This window comes from Sander lucioperca, chromosome 15 (assembly GCF_008315115.2).
Source record: "Sander lucioperca isolate FBNREF2018 chromosome 15, SLUC_FBN_1.2, whole genome shotgun sequence".
Classification (NCBI taxonomy): Eukaryota; Metazoa; Chordata; class Actinopteri; order Perciformes; family Percidae; genus Sander; species Sander lucioperca.
Window position 1 is genome coordinate 15,527,614 of NC_050187.1, and position 17,966 is coordinate 15,545,579.

Consider the following 17,966-nt stretch of genomic DNA (forward strand, 5'->3'; position numbering starts at 1 on the left):
CAGTTGTATCCATTTTTTAATTTTAATTTTTATTAATCGATGGATGCCTGTGGATGGATGCTACACAATTCTGTATTCTCTATTCGTATCGCTGTCAAATGTCGTCAGACCATGTGACCACACCTGAACATTCCAAATGCTTTTCCCCTGGCAAAATCACGATAGACCTGGGGTAACGTAATTTGACAGTAGGGGTCCGTGTACTTGGTGGCCAACGGATTTTCGTTTTGAAAGGAAAAAAACAAAAACGAAAAACGGCCAGTTTCCCAATTACCATTAGTAAATAGGAAAACAAAAAACGGAAAACAACCCATTATTCATTTTTTGTTTTGATATTAAAAAACGGAAAACAAAAAACAATCTCGTTATCCGATTGTCTTTGATGTATTTGTAGATGGAACTCGGAAATTAAAATACGTGTGTATAAGTCGTATTCCTTAATTTTGCATTGGTATTTTTTTCGTGACCCGGAAGTTACTCCCGCCACGCCAAGACCCGCCCTTCAATAGCATTTATTGGCCAGTACCGCCTGTAAGATCCGTTCTGTGCATGCGCATAATTACATAGTAGAAAACTAACAATGTCCCTGTGCGATTTATATAAGTAACATGTGTCAACACTTTACGACCAAACATTACAACTTTTTTATTAAATCTTTTTTTATTAAATCTTTATTATACAATAGTTATAGCTACAAACATTCGAAACTTGTTACTGATCCAAAACCGTGTAGCGACGTCGTTGTTGTGTTGTTTACGTTAATGTTTTTACCTTTAATACTTCGTCTTGACTAATAACCATAGACTGTCTATTATTAATGCGATGAAGTGTAAACGTACATAAGTGTCCTTTTGAAGATGGGATGACAGCTCTCCCAGCCACCACTGCTGTATACCACTATAGTAGCTACATGCTAACGGCAGTAAACACTATAGTAGCTACATGCTAACGGTCATCTTAGCTGGCAATGTTGTTAAATTCTCCCCAATTCCGGGTCACATTCCTGCTGAAACATGTCCTATTGTGTAGTGTTTGGTCTGCGATTTTTGACGTTAGAAAGTGCTGCTTCGTTCCACTACAATCTAACGTTAGCATACTCATAGCTAACTATTGTAGCTGCATGCTAACGCGACATAGCGGAGCATATATAGCTAGCTATGTACGTATGTAGCAGGACTTTGTACCGTAAAAAATCACCAATAAAGGCTTCTAAACCAAATACTAAACAAATACAAATACAGTAAAGTGACCGGAATTAGGGGTGAAATGTCCAGCATTGAGCTACATAATAGTTTGCTAGGAGTTAGCTGGTCTCTCACAGAGATCTCATTTGTAGCCCTGTTTTTACCTGATACTTTCATAAAAGTACAAACACATGAAGTGAGAGGTATACACATGCTTAAACTTTATTTAAAACATGGTTAACCTGAAGCAGGACGGAGTCATGACTTATAACACCAAAGCAAGGCTTCTAGCTCAGGCTAGCTAGCGTTAGCAAATTACCTTCAAAGTTGCAAAGAAATGACGAAACGTAAAATTTGAAGCCTTTATTTAATTTGCTACATGGTGTTGTACTGGATGGCCGGACGACCCTCCGTATATCATTAACAGATACTTTAGGCAACTCCAGCAAACACCTTGTAAACTTCATCTTTGCCATCATAACGGTCTACTGTCACTGTCTAATGTTTTCTTCCGGTAACCGGGAATGTCCAAACATCCTTACGCCAATGCGTGCATAGAGCTGTGAAGTTTGCCGGTGTTCGCGCAAGCGTAGAACTGATCAGGCAGTGCACAGAACGGATTTTACAGGCGGTACAGATCGGGTACTGACAAAGGAATAAGATTTATACACACATTTTAATTTCCGAGTTCCATCTACAAATACATCAAAGAAAATCGGATAACGAGATTGTTTTTCGTTTTCCGTTTTTTAATATCAAAACAAAAAACGAATAATGGGTTGTTTTCCGTTTTTTGTTTTCCTATTTACTAATGGTAATTGGGAAACTGGCCGTTTTTCGTTTTTGTTTTTTTCCTTTCAAAACGAAAATCCGTTGGCCACCAAGTACACGGACCTTGCAGTTATCAAATAATGTACATTCAATGTATTTACCATACTATAGAGGCTACCTCATTTTATACACACCGATGCAATTATTAGTAACCACGGTTCCCCAAAATAAAGACATTTAATTGTTTTATTTATGTTTCAAAGAGAGTTCTCCTTTTCGCATTACTGTTGTTGCATTCTGAATTTCTGAGAAAGGAGAGGCTTGGGTCCAAATGAAGATTTAACAAAAAGATTTAATAATGAAATGACATGAGAAAAACAAGTTTTACGCTGCAGCGGGCTGAAATAGCTGTCTCTCCTAATGGGTCCACATCTATTCAGTCCCTAACGACCCTCCGCATGTTTACTATATTCTCCTGGACACGTGGGTGGTTCCTTTTCCCTACGTGAATAAAAACCATTCCCATTGGCCCTTCGATGGCACGGTGGCATGTTGGCCGCATATCATTGGTTTCTTAGTTGCCCACATAGGGTGGGCATACCTCTAATGTAATGCCGTATGATGTTACTCCCGGACATAGATCAAAGATGTAACTTCTTTTCAAACTACAGGAATTAACATTCTTTTGTTCTAATCTAGTCGGCACGACAGCAGGGGTTTGGCTCCAAGACGGATAAACAAAAGGTTTCTTCCTGCCGTGAGACAAAGAGTAGCCTGCTAAGTGACAGACACAGACATGATCTAATTTATCTTGAGAAACTTTAGGAATCAGTATAAAACAGAAAGCTATTAATTAGGTCTAACAGTATTGATACCATCCTTTTCGCCTTACCCAGCTGCAGCGTAGGCCTACATTGAATACATCAAAACATAAAAGTACATTGATATCAAAAATCAGCATTGTTTTAACTTTTTTAAACTCATATATATATTTCAAAATCTTAAAGGAGTCATTCTGCATAATGAGTATTTTATCTTTCGGCAGGCTACTTTAAGTATATTTTGATGCTAATACTCTTGTACTTTTTCTTGATTTTGAATTTCATATATAGTCATTGCTTTGAATGCAGGACTTTAACTTGTAGCAGAGTATTTTTTTACAATGTAATAATGATTTTTTTACTTAAGTAATCTGAATACTTCCTCCACCACTGCTGAACAATAGAGAACATGGAAGTGATTCCCCCGACACCGGCCAGTGGTGTAGTCTGTATTGACACCACTGTATTGTAGTGGATATTGTACTGTATATAAATATATTGGCCATATGGCCCAGAATCTGCCTTTGGGGGAGGGGGGCATATCATAGTGGGGGGTCTGGGTGTCCTCCCCCAGGGGTATTTTGAGCGTCAGACTTAATTTCCTGCATTCGGAGAACTTTTATTCACCAATTTACGGTGGAAGTACCTTAATTTAGCCTAGATGCGAAGAAGAAAAACACAGATGACAACTCAAAATATAATGGAAAGTATATTGTTGCGTGTCGTTGGGCATTTTTAAGTGGGTATATGGAAATCCTTTCTTAGTGAGTATACTGCGTATATGTGCGTATCACGTAGACTACACCACTACAACACCCCACCCCACCCCACAACTCACGCGTGTCGAAAGTGCGAATCGGAAGTCACTTCAGCCTGAAAAGAAAACGACTGCCCAGTTTGCATTGATTCACAGGAACGCTGCGCTCCCAATGTCCCAACAACTTCGGGACGGTTTCCTTGCTATTCCAGATTGGAAAGATTTCACCAGAAATGACGATGGAACTGACCGGAGAGCAGCTGAAAATGACTGAGACACAGCTGAAAAGATATTTACCTCGGTCACAACAGGTATGTCTAGTCCAGTTATGAGATCTACTATAATGCATAACATAACTTAGAATACAATTTATAGCCTATTGAAAGTCGATGACTAATAGGCTATATATTAACATATTCTTATTGTGTTTGCTTGACAACATTGTTTACTATATTCACTGCCTTAATAACTGATCCATTCATTCTTTGGATTACAATGTAACTATTTCATTTTTAAGGTTTATGGTTTTCTGGTCCTCAGAAACAGAGTCAGATCAGACTCTGTGAGGGTTTTAGTGGACAGATGGCCAGAGTTCAATGTCATTGTCTGCAAACCACAATACGAACAGGTAACTACTTATCTATTAATATGCATATATACATACGTATGTATATGTATGTATACAGTACATACATGCATTTCTGCATATAGTATATTTACATATCTCTTTTCCTGCAGAAGGGTGATTGCTTCAAAGACACACTGGTTTTTGCAAAAGATGAAGCTATTCTTGAAGAAACCATTAGGAAGTCCTCTGTTATTGACTGGACCCAGTACCTTTGTCTTGGTAAGCACTTTCGTTCTTTTCATTGTCTCTAGTGGCCCTATGATTATTGAAAAACGGTCATTGCATTAATGCACTGATCTTTACAGTCTTAAAATTGTACTGTATTGTAACTGTATTTTTATTTGATTTAGGAATGTCCTATCAAATGATAATTCCTGCAACACTCAATGACAATACATAACAATGGAGAGGAGGTTACAAAACCCAGACACCTGATGTTCTATTTAATGTGATTTTTGCACTGCTGCCTTCAGGGTATAAATTTAGCTTTGGGTTGTATTATCTTTTCTTTTGTGTTTAGAGTCCTCCCATTATTATGGCATATCGTACCACCATTTTATGTCATATTCCTACACCACAAAAAGGGCAAAGAACAGTAGCATAGTGCCAGTACACCATCTAAATGATTATACAGCCGTCGAGCAAAGTGCTCAACAAGTATAGGTTAATAAGAAAGGAGAAGTTCTAAGATGACTATGTAAAAACATACTTATTAACGGCTTTTTCCAAAATACCAGAGCAACTTTGTGATGTTTTACATCTTCCAAACACATCTATATTTGCACATTTGTGCTTTTGAAAGCGAGGTTGAAATCTCACTTTCTTACCTTTAATCCTGTTTAAATAATACATTTTCTCAGAAGTAAAAAGAAATTCAAATACAAAATGAAGTTCTACACATTTTTTTTATTGGCTTTTCCTTCATATCAAGGAATCAATCTTCGCCACTTGGAGATATTCAAAGCAGTGGCATCAGAAAAAGACGTGTCCAGCAGCAAACTGGCAGTGTGTCATATGATGATACTGGAGGATGTATCCAACCTTCCCTCTATAGACAGGTAGAGCCTAGCTATAGTGATATCTTTAGTGTCTAGTGTGTGACTAAATCATTCTCTTAGGTTTAGTAGTTCATCAATAAAGCAGGAATCTGCTCTGAAAAGCCATCTGCTCTGTTCTGCATCAGCTCCGGGATCTCACTTAGCTCTCTGGAAGAATCACACGTCGGCTTGGTGACTCAGATGTGGAAGTTTGGAAAGAACGAGGGCGCGGCCAGGATGATCCGGAACATGATAGCAAACTTCCCCTCCTGCTGTGTGCTGGACGCAGAAGGAAAGCCTGTGTCCTGGATCCTGACATATGCGTCATGTGCAATGGGCGTATTGTACACTCTGCCAGAGCACAGAGGGAAAAGCTACGCCAAAGTCCTGGTCAGCACCATGGCCAAGAGACTCCATGCTCAGGGCTACCCAGTGTACTGCTTCATAGAGGAGGAGAACGACGTCTCCTACGGGCTCTTTACCAGCCTGGGCTTCATTGAGGACCCCTCATACAGGGAAGCCTGGTTTGGATTCAATGATTTTTTTTAAATACCTCAAAGAAGACGCCACGTAAAAGCATTGAAAAGGGGAAAGATTATATAAAAATGCTAGTCAGAAATCAAGGTTAACAGGGGTATGTTTTTACCCTCCTACTGCATGGGAGCATGTTATATTTTCAGTTTAGCTTCAGTTGCCTTAAACTGAAATGACCTGCTACATGGCATTAAAGACCTCTCTTCACACATCTCATCTCTTTTCCACAAAAACACTTGATGCAGGACTGGATCTAAAATGAAAGGAAGAAAAACTTTTAGTAGTTATTTATCATCCAGATAGCAGCTGGTGCTAGGTGTAAATCAAATTAAACTTGTGGTAGAGCTTCAGGTAATGCCGATGCACATTATTGAATATTTTTTCAATTAATAATTTGGTCTATAAAATGTCAAATATAATGAGAAACTGCCACCACAAGTAACTGCAGCCCAAAGTGATCATAATCAACATAATCAAACTGTATTAATGCATTTATTTCTGAATAAAATCCATGATCTTGTAAAAGTTAATGGGAAATTTAATTTAATTTTTTTTCCCCCCAAGAGGGATAGAAAAAATGCTTACTGCTTTACCTTTGTTCTGTGAACTTTTCAAGACGAACCAACCAAGTTTTCCAGTACTCCAACATCAGCTCTGACCTCAACTGATGAGCATGGGCAGGAGAGCCGTCCTTGTAGGCTACTACAATGAGTCCATTTTCAACCTGCAATGAGGAGATATAAATGGGTATGAGGTTGTTCTTTTGTGTGACACAGTGTAGCAGACACACAGTAAAAATTTAATGTTTGTAACGTTCTATAATCTATCTTTTTGTATCTATATTACTTACTACATCCACTACACTCACAGCCAACACCCTTAAACTGACATTCTTATCTGACACATGCAACTTTAAGCATGAACTGTCAGTATTTAATGCTTTTAGTTCTACATAATCTGACTTCAGGCTGAGAGACAGTTCTGTCAATCTGGGTGAAAAGCAGAGAATTAAAAGATCATCAAAGCGATAACTCAGTAGATCACCTGGTATTTGTAGTTTCCATCGTTGTTCAAAGCCCCGGCGTAGGCTGCCACCTGAATAGGATTGTCATATGTGTTGCTCAGGAATGGTTTGGGCTTCTCTGAAGTCTTCCAGTCAATAACACATAGTACACCCCTGCAGACAAGAAAGTGGGCTGTGAGCATAGTGGAGGTAGTAAGAAATATCAAGTCTAATATGGAAAAAGTACAGTCTACTTTTTCTGCAAATCAGGATATTTACCTGTAGCGAGCAACACAATCCACAATTCCCAGATAGTTCAGTGTGTCATGTTGCACAGTGCTTTCGGTAGCTCTCACTGCACCGACATCCTCCAGTACATGAGAGATGCTCTCCATGTATCCCTGTACCTCAGGTGGATACTCTGGTGTCTCCGAAGGATTTTTGTTCTTCCATGTTGCACCTGACATCAGGATGTCCTCCAAAGCTGAATGGAAAAGCTTCCCTTGCCTAAATAAATCTGATTGAGTTCAACAACTTTTGGTCACTTCCCAGTTTTTACAACCCAGCATCTAAGTTAACACACCACACAATTTAATAGCATAATTGTAATTGATGTCACAAAACTTACTCTGACTGTATTCTTTAAAGCCTTCCTCTCCAAGCTCTGCGATCATCTTCCTCTTCCACCTCTCCAGGTAGAAGATCTGCTCTTGGGAAAGCGTCTGCTGAAGAATGCGTGTCACACTCGGTACGAATGATCTGCCCTGGTCCCGGTTTAACAAAATCCGGGCTGGAGGTCCTGGCTCTGGCTCCTCCGTTTCTACACTCTCTTCGCAGTGTAAGAAGGGATGAAGGGTTTTGGGTTCCCTCATTTCTGGTCTTGAGGAAGGAGTTTGAGCTTTGACAACAGGTCCATAGATGTGCTCATCCTCCGTTAGCAGGGTCTCAGGGGTTTGGGAACTGACCCTGGATGACATTACAGACTTTACAAGAGAAGAGTAGCGCTCACAGTCCACTGAGCTGTACGGGCTGTGTCTCTTTGGGGATCTTAGACAATAGCAAACAGACAAATTCTTCACAGTGAGGGAGGTGCATTGATGGACAATGGTGCCTCCAGTGCTCACCACGCGTTTAAGAATGTACATTGTGACCACTTTCACACAACAAGCTCATAGAAGGCAATTACTTATTCGTTAACCAACGGCCTACGTACAGTTGTTTCAGTGTTTTAACAGTAACAACTAAGATGTTTGCCTTCATTTGGGTGACGGTACTTGCCCCAACATGTCCCAAAGTAACTCGTCCAAACGAACACAATTGTTTCTCTATGACTTCCGTAACTAGGAAGTGTAGTTCCGGGTATGACTGCATTTGTAACGGTAGAAACTACATTATCCATAATGTGCAGTGTATCATTGAAATACATCCGTGTGGTTATTGAACCGGAGGTACTCATTTTAGTTCTAGTTCTTTCACTTGTTACGCTTATTACGGCTTATCGGTCCGTTGCGTAATGATAACAAAATGTAACATTGCTGTTTGTAAAAAGAAGTTATCGTAGAGCTTTTCTATGAAACCACATGCATATAAACGTGATATGAGTGATTTGGATAAAAACCAATCGTCGCATTTGTAAATTCGAAGTTGTCCAATTAAATGTATTTAAAGGCGGGATTTAAGCTGCCATCATCAGGAAGGGGCATGTGATGGGGGCGATATTGGAAAGAAAAAAACGGTTTGACAGCTCAGACAGCTAACCAGTAAGCAGAGGGAGAGCTTCCTGCATTTAGTTTTGTTATTTGGGTTGTTGGCCTGTTCTTGCCCTTCTGCCGATTTCAGTCCCATCATGACATCCACCATAGACGAAAGTAATAAAGAAAAGGTAAGTTAAATGGGTCTTGGAATGTAAATTGCACCAAAAGTCAGACCTGGCAACGTTAGCATTCAGGTAGCTAACGTTAAGTTATTGAGGCTAACTTGTGTTGTTTGCTGTCTGCATAACGCTAGCCTCTGGCTAAAGCTAGCGAGCGTTTTATCGATAAAGCTATCAAGAAGTGGGTAGCGTTCATTGGTGTCAAACTGCATTTATGCAAGGGCGAAAGTGATGTTTGCTAATTATACCTAACACGCTGAAACTGTTAAAACATGCAACAGTTAACGCTTATTGTTCATTACAACACGTAACGTAAAAGTGTTATAACGTTAGTCTGTATGGCATTCATTTATCTCTTCTACTGTGTTTTGACTGTTTTGCACAGTTGTGCAGCACGCTGTGATAGATAACTCTGTGGAATTGTAGTGAGCTAAAACGATTAGCATTCGGACAGGTGTCTTAATAACTTTATCATGGCCTTCTTGATTTCATTTTGCAGGTTTTGTTTTTGAAAGGTGTTAATTCAACTTAATAGTCAATTTGGAGGATGTAACGTTAGCTTGTGGTGCTGTTGTATTGTGTCATATGAAGAGAAGTTTCTAACATTTTGTTCCTCCCATTTAGCTATATCAATAATATAAGGTAGGACTACAAATGCCACCATAAAATGACCGCAAAGTGGAATCAACACCTCTAAAACAGTTAAAAACAAAACTACCTAAACTGACAACTGAGTGCAAGGTATGTTCATCAGCAAGATAGTGTAAATAGTAAAGACTATGTTTCCTCTTATGCCATAATATGACAGATCAACAAGGGTATGGAACCAGGCCTTCAGCAAAAGCAGGAAGAGTCTGTGCCTACTGTAAGAGCCAAAACTAATTATGCCTCCAGACCTTTTACCCAACACCACCCAGACACTTCAAGCTGTAAACTCTTGGAAGAATGATTTTGAAGTGGCATTATGCACGTTTTTTGTACCAATGAGCTCTGTGGATTAAGACTGTCCCCAGTATATCTAGCTTCCAATTGAAGTTTGTCCTCACAGTGAAGTTGTAGCCAGTCAGGATTGGTATCAGATGGAGGGTGATGGCTTTGGGCTCTCAACATTGTAGCTGCTAACAGAACATTCCTCTGAACTATTTTTAATTTGCCAAGCTAGGAACGACTCCAGATACTGATGATTTGTATTGCTGTGTTACTAGCTAAGATTTTTTGATACTATTAAATATGTTTAATTCTCAGTACCCCACAGAAGCACCAGAGAGGCAACACTGTCATATGAAACCAAAATAAATTAAATCAAATGTCAAATCAAATCAAAAGTCCAGAATGATGATCAGACAAGAGACTTGCTGGATATTTCTTGAAAGTGTCCACAAACAAAGAAAAATGGCATTGTACAGGGCAAGTGATATTTTTTGTGTGTACCCATAAGATCACCCAGCTACATTTTTTTTTGAAAAAGCTTGGTGTTTTCTATCTCCTTAGATGCGCTCTGTGTCTGTGGATCTAAACCATGATGCCTCTCTTCTCATTGACATTCCTGATGCACTCTGTGAAAGGGACAAAGTCAAGTTTACTGTCCATACAAAGGTAAAAAAAAAAGTTTTGGACCCCAATTAGGGCTGGGTTAAAATAATCGATTCTCCAATTAATATCGATCTTTGAGCGATCTAATATTGATTGATAAAATCCCGAAATCGGTCTTTCAATCTATGCCTTATCTATGACTGTCATGTTAGTCCTGTTAAGTAAAAAGTACTTTAAGCAAACTTTTTGGGGGCCAATTCTTAATGTAAACATTAACCTGGTGCATTATAAAAAAATAAAAAAAGATTTGAGGGTTGCTTCTTGCTTGTACAATTTACAATTACAATTTAAAGTTTTCTGAGAATCGCTTTTATATCCAAGCTAAATTGGTATTATAACAGAAATTTCCCTAACCAAACTGATATTGAATTGAACCGTAAATGTAATCGAATCAGGACTTTGGAAATCATTGACGATACCCAGCCCTAACCCCAGCGCATAAACTTACTCCTAACCTTAAACTATAAGGGTATTTGCTGATATGTTGACAGTGTTCTTTCCAAAATACTATTAAACAAAGTTTGTTTCCAGACCACACTTAGCTCTTTCCAGAAGCCAGACTTCTCCGTTCCCAGGCAACATGAAGATTTCATCTGGCTACATGACACTCTGGTTGAAACAGAGGACTATGCTGGCCTAATAGTAAGTTGGACTGTTTGCAGACATGACTCATATAATTGGGCAGAGGCTGTCACTATTTGTTTTTGGCGAAAGTGTACTCAGTGAAAAAAGGAGAAATTTAAACATAGACCCACAGGTTGTTTGTTATTATGTGTAATTCAAGAATCAAACCTCCTCCTGAAAAATATTTTTTACAAAACTTTAATCTTAATCTCTTTAACCTGTCATGAATCTGAAGTAATTTCTTTTCTGCTTTATCTTTCATAGATTCCTCCAGCGCCCCCAAAGCCTGACTTTGAGAGCCCAAGAGAGAAGATGCACAAACTGGGGGAAGGTGAAGCCACTATGACCAAGGAGGAGTACACTAAAATGAAGCAAGAGCTGGAGGCGTGAGTGTGACACTCACACAAAACACCATTGATTGCTTGTATTCTTTAGACCGTGTCACGTAAGAACCTTTCCAAAAGTCAGTGACATATTGTTATACAAAAACATCTTCTTGCTGTGTCTGTTTTCTTTTCAGTGAGTACCTGGCTGTGTTCAAGAAAACTGTCCAAGTGCATGAAGTCTTCCTGCAGAGATTGTCCTCTCACCCCAATTTAAGCAAAGACAGAAACTTCCAGATTTTCTTAGAGTATGACCAGGATGTGAGTTCCCCATAATGCTGACTTCCTTTCCCGAGTTGTCAGTTGGAAAAGAGGAAGTCCAGTTTACTGGAGACTTGTGATACATGGCTTACATCCTGCTGTGATCAGCAGTTATGCTTATATGTGTAGTCTTTGTCAGTCAGTGGCTGTGGTGTTTTGTTAACGGAACTTAGTTATAGTCTTTATATACCTAGGTCCTAGTCTGATCAAATAGCATAGGCCACATTTATGTGTGGACCATATTGTGACACATAATGATACAAAAACAATGAACTATTGGTACAATCACAAACCTTACTTCAGTTCCCACAACAACATATAATAATCTTTAACAAATAAAGCATTTTGCTCTCATAGATTTAACATGTACCCTTTCTAAACCCTGTCATTTTAGCTCACCGTGAGAAGAAAGAATGCCAAGGAAATGTTTGGAGGATTCTTTAAAAACATGGTGAAGTCCGCTGATGAGGTCCTTATCTCAGGAATAAAGGTGAGGCTCATGCGTAATCTGCTTACATTACATGCATGACAGCATTACAGACACAATGTCGTAGTAGCCATATCCCCAATTACCTTTGCATGTGTGTTTGTGTCCTACCCAGGAAGTGGATGACTTTTTTGAGCAGGAGAAGACATTCTTGCTTGACTACTACAGCAAGATAAAAGATTCCACTGCCAAAGCAGAGAAAATGACTCGCTCACACAAAAGTATGACAGGGGTTTTTACATTACCACATTAACGTTGAGTTTGAGATGAGTAGAATAAATTAATTTGTATTTGGAATTTGTTTCGTTTTGATTGCTAATTTCTGTTATTACAGATATTGCGGATGATTACATTCACATCTCTGCCACTCTGAACAGCCTCTCTGCTGATGATAGCACAGCAAATAAAAAGTGAGTTCAACAAATCAGTGCTTGTATGGTTGATTTTCAAAAGCTGGATTGTGATCATATTGGCATGCTGATTGTATCAAATCACATTAGCAAAGACGTAGTTGCAGAATTTTCCATGTTATGGCTTTACTTTTTTATTAGGCATCTGGAGAAGTTGTCTGACCTGTTTGAGAAGCTCAGAGTAAGTAGAACTTCAGTTACCAACAAACTGAGACACCCTTTGTAAATATTTGTTCTGATTTATACATACATTGTGGTAGCTACCATATTATTTGTGTCCGTGCAGAAAGTGGAGGGAAGAGTAGCATCTGACCAGGAGCTGAAACTCACAGAGCTGCTAAGATATTACATGAGAGACATTCAGGCCGCCAAGGTGAGTCATGTTTACCTATTGCCTTCATACAAGATGCACAGATTCACAACATTTATGAAGTTCACATGTTGCTGCATTTCAAACATTTTATGCGACCCATTCAACCCAGCCAGAACCATTGAATTAACAAACACTGTGCTATTTGTCACTGATCAGGGCTTCAGCATTAGTCCTTATTGTCCTTTTATAAGTAAATCTGAATGAAGATTTATGGGTAAAGGCAAGGCCGCCATTTTCCATTCAACGTGGGATTAGAGATTTGTATTGTATTCATCATAAGGACTAATTTAGTATTTATTTAAATTGAAATAATTGCATTTGAGGAGCAGTACGAAACACAACAGAAGTGCATCTATTTCTCGGGAACGATCATTTTCAGTTCTGCACATCTTCAGTTAAAATCTGTCTTTTTCAAACCATAAAATTTGATTTTTGCATATGGATTGCTCGATATTTTTCAAATGAAGGCTCTCTCTCTCTCTCTCTCTCTCTCTCTCTCTCTCTCTCTCTCTCCCTCCATTCTTTTATTTCTCATGTTAAACTATCTGGAACATGTCAGGACCTTCTGTACAGGCGAGCCCGGGCTTTAGTTGACTACGAGAACTCTAACAAGGCTTTGGATAAGGCTCGTCTGAAGAGCAAGGACATCCCCCAGGCAGAGGAGCACCAGCAGCAGTGCCTGCAGAAATTTGACAAGCTCTCAGAGTCTGGGAAGAAAGGTTTGTGTGCATCCTTGCAGAAGAGATGCAGGCTCATTCTGTACCTGTTTCTTTGTGTGTATAGATGCAGCTTTTTTAACTGGACACTATTATCCTCATAGAACTCACCAGTTTCAAGGGCAGGCGTGTTGTGGCCTTCAGGAAGAACCTCATAGAGATGGCTGAGCTGGAGATAAAACATGCCAAGGTGAGCAGCACAATACAGCTGACCCATTTTTACACTAATGAAAAATGGACTTTATAATACTCATATAGGCACATACACTTTGTGTCTATAATGTTAAATGATTTAAGTTTAACAATCCATTTAGCGGCATGGTGGCCCAATGGTTAGCACTGTGGCATCACAGCAAGATGGTTCTGGGTTCGAATCCAGGTCGTTCCAGGCGTTTCCTCCGGGTGCTCCGGTTTCCCCCACCATCAAAAAAACATGTACTAGGTTCTCCAGTCAGTGCCCTTGATCAAGGCACTCAGATCTGGAGTTGGTCCCCGGGTGCTGTAAATGGCTGCCCACTGCTCCCTTGACGGATGGGTTAAATGCAGAGAATGAATTTCGCTCCATGTATGTGTATGTGACAATGAAGTACCTTTACCTTACCTTATTTACGAATACACCGCCATAGTGCCAATAATTAATCTCACATGCACCTGCAATCTCCATCATCAGCAGTAATATCTTAATCATCATCATCGAATATCATCAAATGTAACACATATCAAAAAATAATATAATCATTCATGCTTGAGAATACAAAAGCAGTTGTTGTCTATCTGGTCAGCAGTGGTTTAGTTTGGAGTCAACAGTTAGTCACATTTAAGTGACATGGTGTGGTTTGAGACCCAACATAATGCTGCCAGCGTGTGACTGGAAGTTGTAAACATTGGATCATTTAGAAATAAAGTTTAACACACCTCCAGTTTCTTCCTGGTGCATTTCATTATTTACACTTCTTTATACTGAGCGAATAAACTTATCCTTGAAAGCCCAGAGACATAATTATAAATCGCCAAAATAAAGGGCTTTTTGATTAATAAAGATGTACGAATGTATTTGATCCTTTTCACTGCCCCTATTATCCAAATCCCTCTATACCTGATTATAGTATTATTCAGGTTTATAACCACTGTCTTTGCAGCCTCATCTCCTAACCTCATTTCAGTGAGTCTGTTCTGTGTGATTTGTTTTGCTCACCTTGATGTTAATGCACTTTAGAACCTTTTTTGTGGCGTTCTCTGTGTCAAGGTGATGGTGTTTAGAGTGCACAGCATCCCTGTTTTTTTTTTTCAAAATCGCCCAGCAGGCTTATTTGGTTTACTTAAAATTGGGATAACGATTTGTTCAGGTTTCCACAAGTAAGAGATGTTGTCTACACTTGCAAACACATTAGATAGGATACTCAAAAACCTAATACTGGGATACAAGTGTGTGCATTTAAATGTTTTATTATGGCGAGGTATTGGCTGTCCTCATGACTTAGAACAGAACAGGCTCCATTCTTCAGGAGTATTAACACTGTTTTCTCCTGTCTCCACAGAACAATGTGACTCTATTGCAGGGATGTATTGACCTGCTCAAGAGCATCTGACAAGTATTCAAGTATTTCTGTTTTACAATCACCAAGTGACCCGTCATAGAAAAAAATGGAAACCTGGCTTCCCTGGGACCTTGCATGAACATGAATCCAAGCCCTATCTCTGCTCCCATGGGTCTGCTGCCACTTTGAAACCCTGCACGAGACCAAGTGTCTTGTAAGCAGAATGTCTTCATGTTTACAGAGTCCCCTGTCCTCTGGTCCGTGGTCCATCCTTTTCCATTATTTGCAGCACCAATAGAGGTGATTATCTTTTATTTTCCTAATTTCTTGTTTTCTCAATTTTTACATTATGCACATAGTACAAATCTTGCCTTTATGATCCTATTTTTGCCTCCCAACAAATTCTGGCTGTAAGTTCTTCTCTCATGTACACTTTAAATACCTTTTTGTTTGTTTGTTTTTTTTAAATTTTTTTAAACGGCTTAGATTATGTTTTTTTTTTTTTTTCTTTTTCTCATAACCTAATCTTTATGATTCAAATACTTATTCTGTTGGGGCTTTTTTGTTTGCTAATGGAACAGTTTTACAGAAGCAAAACTTGTGCCTGAAAAAAAACATTCTCATGCTCTGCATTCCTGGCATTAGAGTTCTACCAAACAACCTTTAGTAAGGAAAACTTATGACTGACTTGTAAGACAAGACAGATCATCTGCTAGTGTTCTAAAGTAGCTGCACTTCACCTCAGATGTTGACAGTTGGATCGGTCCCCACATTTTTCTTTGTAAGAAGTGACCTCAGATCCCACAGTTATCAAAGATGCACATCAGTTACACAAGATTTAATGAAGAGATTGGTGAGGAGAATAAATCAAACCGTAAGCTATTTGAGCAACTGGCATTTTGTCTGCATTTTCCTTTTATTTGCAATATCCCTGCACTACATGTATGATGTTCTCAACAGCTTCTTCCCCCTAACCAACTTTGCCTATTCACTTTTCAGTGTGTCAGTGTTGTTGTGTTTCCTTATTTTGCCCTAAATTCCTCTTTGCAATTGATGGTCTATGTATCAGACCTGATATATTTACCAGAGCCTCTAAACATTTTGTTTATTAAAAGATGCACTAAGAATATGGAAAATAATTTACAATCATGACCAGGCTCAGTGGAGTGTTAAAATGCATTATAGTTTTTTAAGAAATTGAATGTATTTCTAATGGATTCCACCTGTGTGAATTCCTTTACGTTATGCTTTTCTTACAGAACATTAGCATTTTTTATAAATTTGTAATAATGGCATTGAATAAATCCTACTTTCCCATGATTGATCTGTGCCATTCTGTATTTGTTGTGAGGGTTTATAACTTATTTTAAAGCAAAAATACAAACCGTTTTCTGTTGCATGAAAATGCACTGAATCTGAATTTTAAAGAGTGCCCTATCATACCACTAGATGGCGGTATCTATCTATCTATCCACAGTATCCTGTTTCCACTAAGTTTTACAGTGTGCTGTGCTCCCTTGAATTTAAACAGCTGTATGCATGTTTGTGTTAAATTCATTGACCACAGTGGATCCTGTGATGGGACTGTGTGGTGTATTAGGTAAGCTTTGAGGAAATGCCAGAACGCTCACGGGAATCTCCACCAACAAAATGCACATTTCATGTCTTACTTCATTAATAGCACTTGACCTAAACAAATAATCTGCAGTAACACTACAGCCCATGTGAAGGTTACACCTAAAAGAGACGTGGCGAAAGAAAGTTGTAACTAGTACGTGCAATCGTGCACAAACAGAATATACTGTACCTGCCCATGATGGATTTGTCAATATTGACATCTCCTGTTTTGGTCAGTTCACTGATTGGATGAAAACACAGACTACTGTAGAGCCAATGAGCTCGTAACACATTATCAGTGCAAACAGGTTAGTTTGCCAACAGGGATCAGAGAAAAGGGTTTTAAAGCATGTCATTAAATAATTATTGCTATGGTGGATCCAAAGAACAAGACCTCTTTTTGGAACATGAAGAGAAATTAGTAATACAAGGACTAGATGCCTGTTTTAAGTTGCCATAGGCTAGGCATATACTTACAGTATAGAGGGCTTATTTCACTTTACAGTTACTGATCTGAGTGTATCCGAGTGAAACAGAGAAGTATCAGTGCTAAATTTAGTCTTATTCATGTTCCCTTTGTATAGCTGCTGTATTATGATAAAGAATTTCCCCAGTTCTTGCTCTAATAGCAGAAATAAAACTTGTCTGCACTGGTGTAAAGGATTAAATCTGCCTGCTTCAAAGACTTATTATGCTAACTTTATGAATTTCTTTATCTCTCCGTAGGCACGCTTAGATCATTTGCAGGCTCTAAATGTATGATGAGTAAGATTTTGTACATTTTCAGAGCATTTGGAAACCTTATCAGTGATTGGATAATAATTAATTCACCATCTTTATGATCCCAAATCTTTCAGAATCTTCAGTCACACACACTCTTATCTAAAGGACACAGCAAAGAATAGGAAGAAAAGTCATCGGTTCAGATGTACTTTTTCATGCTGTTATGTCACGAAATATAGATGTTTCTAAGTCTTTTACCATTTGCTGAAAAAGAACGAACATTTTACTTAAGTTGACTGAGTGTGTGAAAGCACCTGCCTCATGTCCCGTAGCGCTATACTGTTCAACTGAAAGGTCATGATAAATGCAGATGGAAGCCTTGGAGCAAGACTGGAGGCATGAAGCATGAAGTTTCAAATAGAAACCTTTTAAAAAAAGTGCACCTGCCAGACTTGGTGACGTAACTGAACTGTCTGTGCTTCCTTAATGAAAGAGAACAGGATGTTTCTTCCTCGTGCTCATAAGGTAACATTTGCATACAGGTACAGGTTTTTATAATCCTTTTTCCATATCTTTCCTCCTGAGTTGCATGGTACACAGTAAATGTAAAGACAGACAAACCAGCTCTGTCAC

At 38.8% G+C, this 17,966-nt stretch overlaps 3 protein-coding genes across 4 annotated transcripts; 2 read left to right on the forward strand and 1 right to left on the reverse strand.

Moving 5' to 3' along the window:
• The first annotated feature begins 3,578 nt into the window (after positions 1-3,578).
• si:dkey-76k16.6 (uncharacterized protein LOC566817 homolog) lies at positions 3,579-6,295 on the forward strand. The gene is made up of 5 exons (XM_031302019.2): positions 3,579-3,844; positions 4,051-4,161; positions 4,272-4,380; positions 5,093-5,219; positions 5,345-6,295. The coding sequence occupies exons 1-5, from the start codon at positions 3,767-3,769 to the stop codon at positions 5,745-5,747; spliced, it is 828 nt and encodes a 275-aa protein (XP_031157879.1). The 5' UTR covers positions 3,579-3,766; the 3' UTR covers positions 5,748-6,295.
• On the reverse strand, positions 5,048-8,236 carry mgme1 (mitochondrial genome maintenance exonuclease 1). Of its 2 annotated transcripts, XM_031301987.2 has the most exons (5): positions 7,364-8,236; positions 7,015-7,252; positions 6,777-6,909; positions 6,326-6,456; positions 5,048-5,985 (listed from the first exon to the last, which is right to left on the reverse strand). In XM_031301987.2, the coding sequence occupies exons 1-5, from the start codon at positions 7,878-7,880 to the stop codon at positions 5,946-5,948; spliced, it is 1,059 nt and encodes a 352-aa protein (XP_031157847.1). In that variant the 5' UTR covers positions 7,881-8,236; the 3' UTR covers positions 5,048-5,945. The 2 variants fall into 2 exon arrangements, with proteins under 2 accessions (XP_031157847.1, XP_031157852.1); XM_031301992.2 differs by lacking the exon at positions 5,048-5,985 and having other exon boundaries at positions 6,322-6,456; positions 7,364-7,880.
• A 126-nt stretch (positions 8,237-8,362) lies between these two features.
• Positions 8,363-16,313, forward strand: snx5 (sorting nexin 5). Its single transcript, XM_031301972.2, has 14 exons — positions 8,363-8,617; positions 10,100-10,204; positions 10,733-10,843; positions 11,090-11,211; positions 11,346-11,469; positions 11,864-11,959; positions 12,072-12,177; positions 12,291-12,366; positions 12,508-12,547; positions 12,653-12,739; positions 13,299-13,458; positions 13,560-13,645; positions 14,994-15,441; positions 15,480-16,313. Exons 1-13 carry the CDS (start codon positions 8,582-8,584, stop codon positions 15,042-15,044), a joined length of 1,200 nt encoding a protein of 399 aa, XP_031157832.1. The 5' UTR covers positions 8,363-8,581; the 3' UTR covers positions 15,045-15,441; positions 15,480-16,313.
• Positions 16,314-17,966: the final 1,653 nt, after the last annotated feature.

Coding starts and splice junctions, on each gene's coding strand:
- snx5 (XM_031301972.2), top strand. CDS start 8,582: ATGACATCCACCATAGACGAAAGTAATAAAGAAAAG. Junction 10,205..10,732: donor AGTTTACTGTCCATACAAAG/GTAAAAAAAAAA, acceptor GTTTGTTTCCAG/ACCACACTTAGCTCTTTCCA. Junction 10,844..11,089: donor AGGACTATGCTGGCCTAATA/GTAAGTTGGACT, acceptor TATCTTTCATAG/ATTCCTCCAGCGCCCCCAAA.
- mgme1 (XM_031301987.2), bottom strand. CDS start 7,880: ATGTACATTCTTAAACGCGTGGTGAGCACTGGAGGCACCATTGTCCAT. Junction 7,253..7,363: donor CTTTAAAGAATACAGTCAGA/GTAAGTTTTGTG, acceptor GAACTCAATCAG/ATTTATTTAGGCAAGGGAAG. Junction 5,986..6,325: donor GAAAAGTTCACAGAACAAAG/GTAAAGCAGTAA, acceptor CTTTCATTTTAG/ATCCAGTCCTGCATCAAGTG.
- si:dkey-76k16.6 (XM_031302019.2), top strand. CDS start 3,767: ATGACGATGGAACTGACCGGAGAGCAGCTGAAAATGACTGAGACACAG. Junction 3,845..4,050: donor ATTTACCTCGGTCACAACAG/GTATGTCTAGTC, acceptor TTCATTTTTAAG/GTTTATGGTTTTCTGGTCCT. Junction 4,162..4,271: donor GCAAACCACAATACGAACAG/GTAACTACTTAT, acceptor CTTTTCCTGCAG/AAGGGTGATTGCTTCAAAGA.